This window comes from Mauremys mutica, chromosome 4 (genome assembly GCF_020497125.1).
Source record: "Mauremys mutica isolate MM-2020 ecotype Southern chromosome 4, ASM2049712v1, whole genome shotgun sequence".
Lineage (NCBI taxonomy): Eukaryota > Metazoa > Chordata > Testudines > Geoemydidae > Mauremys > Mauremys mutica.
This window is the reverse complement of record NC_059075.1, coordinates 130861384-130871553: the sequence shown is the minus strand read 5'-3', so window position 1 is coordinate 130871553 and position 10170 is coordinate 130861384. Positions and strand designations below refer to the sequence as shown.

Below are 10170 nucleotides of genomic sequence, written 5' to 3'. Positions count from 1 at the left end.
TTCCTAATATCCAACCTAAACCTCCCCACTGCAACTTGAGACCATTACTCCTTGTTCTGTCATCTGGTACCACTGAGAACAGTCTCAATCCATCCTCTTTGGAACCCCCTTTCTGGTAGTTGAAAGCAGCTATCAAATCCCCCCTCACTCTTCTCTTCTGCAGACTAAACAATCCCAGTTCCCTCAGCCTCTGCTCATAAGTCATGTGTTCCAGCCTCCTGATCATCTTTGTTGCCCTCCACTGGACTCTTTCCAATTTTTCCACATCTTTCTTGTAGTGTGGGGTCCAAAACTGGACACAGTACTCCAGATGAGGCCTCACCAATGTTGAATAGAGGGGAATGATCACGTCCCTCAATCTGCTAGTAATGCCCCTACATATACAGCCCAAAATGCCATTAGCCTTCTTGGCAACAAGGGCACACTGTAGACTCATATCCAGCTTCTCATCCACTGTAACCCCGGGGTCCTTTTCTGCAGAACTGCTGCCTAGTCATTCAGTCCCTAGTCTGTAGTGGTGCATGGGATTCTTCCATCGTAAGTGCAGGACTGCACTTGTCCTTGATGAACCTCATTCGATTTCTTTTGGCCCAATCCTCTAATTTGTCTAGGTCCCTCTGTATCCTATCCCTACCCTCCAGCGTATCTACCATTCCTCCCAGTTTAGTGTCATCTGCAAACTTGGTGAGGGTGCAGTCCACGCCATCCTCCAGATTAATGAAGATATTGAACAAAACTGGCCTCAGGACCAACCCTTGGGGCACTCCACTTGATACCGGCTGCCAACTAGACATGGAGCCATTGATCACTACTCGTTGAACCTGATGATCTAGCCAGGTTTCTATCAACCTTATAGTTCAAATCAACCTAGGACTCCCAGCATGAGGAGGGAGTGCGGCTTCGTGGTCATAGGGAGAATGGGAGTCCCACAGGGGAGAGGTCACTACACCCTAGCGTACTTCTGGCTCGGGTGCCCTCCTACATTAGGCAGGAGGCACACACCGCTCGATCTTCATAACCAGAGCTGTACCAACCCCGCACTTTCGTGTGCTACACCACAGCCTTCTGTGTGTCTCAACAAGCAGAAGGGCATGCATGTCCTGCCCTCGCTTCCCCACTGCTGCCCTTGTAACGAACAAACACAGTGCAGCCTCGAGCCAATTACTGGATAAACACCACAACCCCCAACCAGGCCAGGCCCAGCATCCTACTTCTCGAGCTCCAAAAATGACACGTTAAAGAAAATCTCCCTTAGTTATAATAATAGGAGATATACTAATCTCCTAGAACTGGAAGAGACCTTGAAAGGTCATTGAGTCCAGCCTCCTGACTTCACTAGCAGGACCAAGTACTGATTTTTGCCCCAGATCCCTAAGTGGCCCCCTGAAGGATTGAACTCACAACCCTGGGTTTAACAGGCCAATGCACAAACCACTGAGCTATCCCTCCCCCATAAATAATAATAATGGACATATACCCATCTCCTAGAACTGGAAGTTGGTGGGAGTAATACATCCTTTATCCTCTGCTTTGGCCACCCACCTACTCAGTCCTACAGCCAGCTAGTATCTGCAGACTAGAACAACAGTGCTTTCACGTGAGGGACCAGGAGTCCGCCCAAGAGAGCAACGGCTGAAGATTTTGGAGCTACCCCAGGTAAGTGACGGGAGAATCAAACCTGTCGACTTCAGACCACTGCCTCCTCTTGGTCGGTAATGACACCACTTGCCCTTGAGGGACCTCACAGACACAGCTTAAGGTAGGAAATAGCTGTGGGTGGAATTTGTTTTCCTTGGCACTAATTCTACCCTTCCTCCCTAACTTTTAAACACCTTTGATCGCCCTCCAAAAAAGTTGACATGACCACGATTTTTCTCCCTCTCCTTTTTCCCAGGTATCAGCTGCATTTGTTCATGCCAGTGAAGTTGGAGGTGGCTTTCATACCATACAGCTTCCCAAGAACCTTGGGGAGGGAATCATTAATGACATTAAGACGAGACTGCCCACCAGTCATTGCATCACCCAGTCACTTCCTCTCACACACACTGCACTGTAGGGGGGTTTATTGTTACCTTTGGTTAGATCGGTGCTTCCCAGATCATGATCCACACGGGTAAAGCACATCCATGCCTCTGGACACTTGAGGGTAGTTGCAGCTCAGTCCAGAATTCTTTCAGGCTTTCCAGAGGCCTATTTTGAACCAAGCTCACAGCCACAGCCCCCTCTCCACATGCCGTGGGGCAGCTGCTGCATTGCCTGTGCATGGGGGATGCTGCTTTAGTTCACATTCAATACTAGGTGTGCTGATCACCCCCAAATTCCCAGTGCCTCTCTCTAGAGCAGCAGCGGTGTCTATAGTGGCTATTTACACCTCTGCACATTTATTTGTTCCCCTACCGGTTTATGCAGCACTGATACTGAATGGATCATTTACCGGGACTGAACCAGGAGCAGGTCTGTTACCTCAGTGCCAGGAGCACTCAAACCTAGTATAGCCACTGGAAAGGTACAAAGCCACCGTGTTAGCCTGCGTTATAGACTGGCACTAGCCTGCCCAGGCCCTCAGTCTCCAGGCAGTCAGGAGCTAGGGCTCTGTTGCCTGCTTGGCTGAGGTGCTCCGATGAGGAGTGGCGGGTTGGGAACTCAAGGGAAGGGAGTTCCTTTTCCTTTATTTATTCAATCATTTCTACAAGCTCCATTTCATTTATTGTCCTAAGTGCCCCTCTGGCTCGAGATCACTCTGGGCTCCTGCAACAGGCCTGGGCCAGGCTCAGAGTAAGGATGTTCCTCTGGGCCCCTCCACTTCACTTCTACCCGTCAGTATCATTATTCTTGTTTTACAGATGGGGCAACTGAGACACAGAAAGGGGAAGTGACTTGCCCAGGGTCACCAGCAGGCCAGTGGCAGAGCTGGGATTAAAACTAAGGTCTCAAGTCCCCTCCAGAGGAAGTAATTTCCTGTGTAACCTTTAACCTCTGCCAACCACGTGTCTGATTAACCCAGTGACTTAGTCCTAGGCGAGGAGAACTCTAATTGCACTGCATTGGTTTGAAGCAATGGCAGAGGGGGTAGGAATGTCTACTCACCACAGGAAGCAGCTTTGCACATGAACGCAAGGCAGCTTTGCACAGGAACAACAGGCAGTTGCAACAGCAAAAGATTCAGGTGCAGACAGGGCTTTAAGGGGTTGCCTTAAGTGCTCCATCAATAAGCAGCCCTGGTTTAGTTTGATAGTTTTAGAGGACACATGCATAGCTGAAGTTAACATTTTAAAGCCTAAACTCCTACCGTCTTTGCAAGGTTGCTTTAGGATGCCCATATTTTCATCATGGAAAATAAGCATAGAACCAGCAAGCCAGATAGCGCAGGGCCCTAGGGTTCTCAGCATCCCACACAAAATTCATTGCAGTAAGCATGATGGTGAAACTGACAAAATTCCGATTCTCTGAAATCACCAGAACAGGATTCTTGTCAGTTTCAATACCCTACAACCTCCCAAGAACAGAGGGGAAGCCTGGCAGTGCAGACATGTGACTGCAACAGAGGTTCATGAGGGGCTGCTTAGATTTCAAACAGGACTGCCGTGAAGTAGCTCATTAGAGATTGTGAGATATATACAGTCTTGAGATAGTACAGTCTGAATCTAACACGTTAGCATGGTCTATGCACAGATTAGTGCTTTACAGCGGGTAAAAGTTATCCCTGCTGTACAGCAGGTAAACTGAGGCACACTAAGTACCAGAGCCAGGAATACAAACCAGATCACCCATCCCACTTTCTCCCCTAGCACATTGCCCCTCTGTACATTGCTCTTAGGCAAAAGGGGTCAAGGGAGTTGGTTAGATTTGTAGATTAATTTGAACCGTTCTATGTAAAACAAGACCAGGGAGAAAGGAAGTTTTGAGATTTTGAACCCATTGTCTTCAGGGAGACCAAAACGAGGGACTGACTAGTACCTCAGCATCTCAGATTCAGACCGAAAGCAGCAGAGCAGAAAGGACCCCAGGGAAGTTCAGGGAGGCTGTTCATCAGTGGTGGTTCATAGAAAGTGACAGCTCAACCCTCACCCATGTGACAGTACTGCAAAGCCCTGGGCCTTCAGGCATCTCAAGACAGATCTGAAAGTTGTCCCTTTAAATACAAAACCAGATGGCAGTGGGTCAAAGGCAGAGCTAAACAGCAGATTCCTTTGGCGGGAGAGGGGGAGATGACAACCTCAAAGGGAGGCTGGTTTTAATTTGCTGGCCATGGTATGAGCCCAATAACACAGGATGTTAAAAATCCTTATGTGGGATTGTAACAAAGCCCAATGTCAGATCCTCTCTCACTGGTGCTAATCTACATACACAGAAGAGTTCCACGGTGTTTTCATGAATCTAGCAACTGTAGAGGGAGAGATTTTTAGGTCTATGGGTGACAAGCTTGCATCTTCAAGGACATGACCAGTTAATTACTGCAGTCACGTGCCACCACCTAAGGTGTCATAAGTGAGGTGGCACCACAATTTGTTTGTATGATCCATGATTTTAAGTAGACAAGTAGCTCTGTTCTTGTGCCTTAGGTAATAATAACAACTGATTCACTGATCTGAAGGCCACCATGTTAGATCTTTAAACAAAACCTCACAAGGCAAGAGAAGTGTTTTTCTAATCATTTTTTAATTAGACTTTAATGATTTATTGCTCATCTGCAAGGATTAATATTGCATCCATTAAAAATCATTCATATACAAAATAAACCTATCCCACCCGGATTGGTGCTAACATGCTCCCTCTGACAGAATCAAGGCTTCTCTAGGCATAAGACCAAATGTTCCCGTGTCCTTTTCGTTACATGGCTTATACAGAGATGGAGCCCTTAAGCTAAGATTCCTATTGACACTGTAACACTGAGACGGACAAATGGAACAGAGGGGCCCCTCCCGACAGTCATGACAGAGAACATTTAGGATGGTACATAGGACTCTGTTTGGCTTAGCGTGGGAGAACCAAGCCTGCTCTGGGATACTAGAACTTCTATGCGAGCAGGAAGTGCAGAGGGAGAAAAAGCCGGGAGTTGTGGCATGGGGCAAACCCCCTGGACTAGAACAATGATTGAGTGGGAGCTTCCCTGTGCTCCTGGCCACGTCCTCTTCCCTGAGCAAGGAAAGGAGAGCAGGGCCCCCAAAGGATCCTGGGCTCATCACTCCAAACCCAGCTGCATCTTGCTGGAAATTCAGGTTATGAGGGGCAGAGGGGGGTACATGGGCGGACTCGGTAAGGTCATTGGGAACCAGCCCTGGCAGTCTGAGTCAGCCCAATGCAGCAGTGAGTCAATGAGAAATCAAGAATCTATCTAGGAGAGGAGGAAAGAAAGAAGATGATCAAGGAGCTGGGCAAGGTTGTGAAGAAGAGTCTGGAGGAATAAGGGGGAATTATTGGAAGTGCTGCAAGGTTTTGGAGGATGAAATCTTAATCCTGTCCCTGTTCTCATCAGCAAGGAGCTGTTCGCTCCCAGAGAGGGAAAGCAGCTGGGGTCACCCATAAATAAACACACGGAGGTTCCTCAGAGGTTGTGCTAGGAATGAATCTTGTGTTCTTGGGCGAGGGGGGCAAGGGAGCACAGGGTTGGTGGTCAAGGGTGTTTGCTACGCCCAACTGCAGCAACTCGATTGTCTTTGTACCTGTACATTCGTGAAGTGCTGGACTGACGCCATACACTCAGCAGAAACACCCTCATTAGCTGGAGCTGAGCCTTTAGGCCGCTGCAGCTCAAACTCCTTCCCTTTTACATGTCACTGAGCAATGAATTGGAATCTGGATTGTTGTGCTGTGATTTTTGTTTAGCAAGCCAGGAACACAGGCCTGAAAACCATGGGGCATCAGGCCCTTCCATAGTGAGACCATAACATGGGGAACCAGATGAAATAAGACAACCTGCCAACTTCTGGGCTGCGGAAGGAAGAGGTGATTGGCTGAACGCTTTAGAAGACAGCAGTGCAGCTAGCCAGGGATTCAACCTCCAAGAGTCATTTGCTCTGAGCGGAGCTAAGTGCTTTACAGAATGGTCCACTGACTGGAGGATTTTGATTTCAACAGGAGAGCTCGCCGTTAAAGCTGATGGAAAAGTTGCTATGTCATCAGAACATCCCCTGCACTCTACACATTAAGGGGATGGGCGCAGAAAGGGTCATCTGTGTTCAACACACTTGTGCTCAGAAGCCCAGAGGAGTTCACAGGAGGTGCCATACGTTGGCCCCTCTCTGGCCAGGCCTGCCCATGGCTAAACAGGCTGCAGCATGCTCTCTGCTGCCCAACTATGCCACAGTGTTTCCACTTAGAAACACTTTCTCCTTTAAAATAACGTTTTAGAATCGAAAATAAAGAAAAATGGTCTGAAGTTAAATAAGATGCAGTTTAAAACCTAGGAGAGACAAGGAGTCTGATGATGGGTAGGTGATCCCCATTCAAATTTAGATTAGCACCCTGAAATAGACTAGTTAACACCCACCTGGGCTTATCCTTAACCTGGCAGCATACCACCATCCCAAGCTCACATAGGAAACCCGGTCTGGGGTCACACACCTTTACCCTAACTGGCCACTAGGTGCCACTCTGCTCCAACACAAGGATAGGAGCATTGATCTAGCAGCTAAAAACTGGGCTCATTAAGGCAATTTAGAAGTTGCAGATAATTCCACACAGAAAAAAAACAGTACAGCATCTCAGTGTTTGCAAATATCCCAACTAAGACTAAGGTGCACTGGAAAGGTAAAAAACCACTGTGGGAATGAATTGCCCTTCATAGTCAGGAAAGGAAACCCTTCCCATCGGTGAAAGTCTGAAACCCCATGGCCAGGTTTCAGTCAAAGCAGTAAGCAAATCCCAGGTTGTCTGCCAAGATCAGACGTACAGAGAGACGCGATCACGTGAAAATGTAAAACAAAGAAGTGACATTAAAATCAGACAGATAAAAGAAAAACAACAGCTTTTAAAAAAAGAAAAGAGTAAAACAAAATAAAATGATCTTTAAAAATAATTTCTCTAAAGTTGTCTCGTGTGGTCTGGTCCTTCAGTGTTATGGTCCATCAGTATCTGAAACACAAGGAAAGGAGACCAGAATCAGGCAACAGGTATCATACTAGAAGCCACACCATTGGTGGGACATCTGGCACCTTCAGAGAGCAGCCATCACCTCCATATATCTGGAAGTACTTGTCCCTCTCCAGTGCAGTGTGTTCCTCACCCTGCCAAACACTAGCTGTACTCACAGTCTGGGTGACTATCATCCAACCCAGAACTAGCTAAGCAGAGAGCTGGTCCATGGTCCCAACCACCTAGATGGCATTACCCTGCCCCGACAAGCAGCACGATAGCTCCACACCCACATGCCACTGCAATAAAGAGGCACAACCCATGCTGCTACTGCTGGAAGAGGCCTCAGAAGGTACCAGAATATGGATTCTTTATCCCCCTCACACAGACGTTACCTGTAATAGTTGGGTTTGAAAGGCCCGTTTTTGTTGAGTCCCAGGTATTTCGCTTGATCATCTGTTAGTTCTGTCAGATGGGCATCAAATGAAGGCAGGTGCAAGCTGGCAACATATTCATCTGGGAAGAGTAAAGATGAAGCCATAGGCAATTGAGTTTGGTGGCCCTGCACACGGGAGCCCATTCAACAGTACCAACAAACACACACATGACCGATGTTAAGTCATGTCACTTAATGCGTGACTGGAAGGCACTCGATACTACAGTGATGGGCAAGGTATAAGACCCTAGAGAGAACAGATGGGATTACACTTCAGGATAAGGCCAATGTAAAATCTAATGAGGAGTTCAGAGGTGCAATCAAATTTAAGGCCAAGGTACATCCTAGCAGGGCAGGTCTTAGGCTAGGAGAAAATGGCACAGATTTTAATAACTTGTTCACTGATTCCCAGTGTAATGAATTCAGGAAAAAATAGTGTATTCAAGTGATTGTGTCCAGAGCTCAAGTCATTTTAGAAGCTAACTTTTCAGGCTCTTCAATGTTAGCATGGAGAAAGCTCTATCCCACCTGCAAAATATATCTAATATTAATGCAATGGGGTAAACAGGGTAGGCTTGAATCGAAAAAAGGAATGCACATTTCATACGGAAAGCATCTGCAGCTATATTATTATTAACCATGTTCATTATGGTAGTACTTGTCCAATGTATTATGCACTGTACAAACAGAGTAATAGACAATCAATCCCTGCCTGCAGAGCTTACTATCTAGACATGACAGATGGAGGGGCAGGGGAGAGGGATATAAACAGACAAGCAGAATGAGCTCTGAAAACTACAAGGGCTCTCGGTCCTCATCTTTCAGGATAAACCAGTGTAAGGTCAGGAAGTAACTGCTCCATGGAGTGATGCTTCAACTATAGGAGTTTTATGCCTTCCTCTGACGGGGCCAGCACTGGACACTGCCAGATTAGATTGATCAATGGTGTGTTCCAGCATGGCAGACTCTGTGCTCTAAGTGATACAATAAACTAACAGCCCTGAAAAGCCGTATCACCACTCAGAGTTAATATGCATGTGATGGGGTGGACTAGGCCCAAAGGCCCCAGCTGGAGGTCTCAGGTTCCTGCCACACCCATCCCTGGAAAGGAGCAGTGGACAGGTCCTCCAAGCAGCCTAGAGTGGTTGCAAGGAAGCAACTAATCAGATGGGCTGCTGGAACAGCCAATCAGCAGTCAGGAGGACCATATAAAAAGGAGCTACAGAGGCCAGAACCAAACACAGGGCCGTTCCTCACTAGAGCTGGAGGAGCGTGGATGATGTGGCTGGCTGAAGGAAGTGCAACATAACATCCGAAGAAGTGGGTATTCACCCACGAAAGCTCATGCTGCAAAACGTCTGTTAGTCTATAAGGTGCCACAGGATTCTTTGCTGCTTCTACAGAACCAGACTAACATGGCTACCCCTCTGATACTTGCAACATAACAGACAGCCCAGTGCTAGTAGGGACAGAGGGAGCACAGGAGAGCTCCTGGCTGACTACTGGGCCTGAGCTTAGAAGAGCCCTGAGCTAAGGGTAAGACACTGGTGAAGGCCGGGGCCCGGAGTAGTGGGAGGGCCCAGGTCCCCCTATAGGGCACTGGAGAAGGGCCTACAATTAGATAGCACTAAACCCCCAGAAGGGGACTGAACTGTCAGGAGGCCCAGCTGAAGACTGGGGCCAAAACAGACTTAGGCTTTGGCTACACTTACACTTCAAAGCGCTGCCGCGGCAGCGCTTTGAAGCGCTAAGTGTAGTCAAAGCACCAGCGCTGGGAGAAAACTCTCCCAGCGCTGTCCGTACTCCACATCCCTGTGGGGAATAACGGACAGCGCTGGGAGCGCGGCTCCCAGCGCTGGGGCTCTGACTACACTGGGGCTTTGTAGCGCCGCAATTTGCAGCGCTGCAGAGGGTGTGTTTTCACACCCTGCTGCAGCGCTGCAAATTTGTAAGTGTAGCCAAGCCCTAAGAGGGCAAAACCATTGCCTGCAGCGAGGAAGCCCGGGGAGGGGTGGGGGACACAGCCCGAAGGCAAGGCTAGGACTGGTTTAAAGACCACAGACACATCCAACCAGAGGGGGGCGTTCACAGGGTGCAACCCCGTTGCAATGCATTAGAGGAATAAGTGGGTATTTAAATTCTGATCAGGGCAGTTACAGACCACTGGGGAAATTATGTATTTAGCCAAGCCTCAAGTGTGCCAAGAAAGGCCACTTAGTGGCAAATGTTTCTTCAGTAGTCATCTCTTGCACTTCCCACTTGTGTCGTTACTTGAGGACACCAATCCCACAAGTGGGAACTGCACATATGCCCTGGAAGAATTGTTTTTAAAGAAACTATTCTTCTGGGTTTATGTTAATATGGTAAGTGTTGATCGAACACATTCACGCTGGCTGACACATCGAAACTGCAAGTTCAGGGGAGAACTATAGCCTCAAGTCATTCTGCTCTGTCCAGAGCAGCTCACTCACTTCCACTACCACACCTTGAGCTGATGTGAAAGGCAGCCTGACCTTGGAATCACCTACAATTTACTGCTCAATATTTAATATATATATATATTCAATATACGGCCTCAATATTTAAAAGCATCTTGTTGACTCTCCCACTCAGTCAGAAGAACAATCAGACAGGGCATCTAGCTTAAAGAACTGCTAGGT

At 47.8% G+C, this 10170-nt stretch overlaps 1 protein-coding gene across 3 annotated transcripts in view; it reads right to left on the bottom strand.

Moving 5' to 3' along the window:
• Window positions 1-4640: 4640 nt before the first annotated feature.
• The window catches only part of AHCYL1 (adenosylhomocysteinase like 1), a 44622-nt gene continuing 39092 nt past the window's right edge, over window positions 4641-10170 (bottom strand). For 2 of the 3 annotated variants that reach the window (XM_045014661.1, XM_045014663.1), the window contains exons 16-17: window positions 7470-7590; window positions 4641-7074 (exon numbers count right to left, since the gene is read on the bottom strand). In XM_045014661.1, coding sequence (XP_044870596.1) covers window positions 7068-7074; window positions 7470-7590 — 128 coding nt within the window. In that variant the 3' untranslated portion in view covers window positions 4641-7067. Of the gene's footprint in view, window positions 7075-7465; window positions 7591-10170 lie in introns of those variants that run through there. The other variant, XM_045014662.1, reaches the window with a different exon arrangement.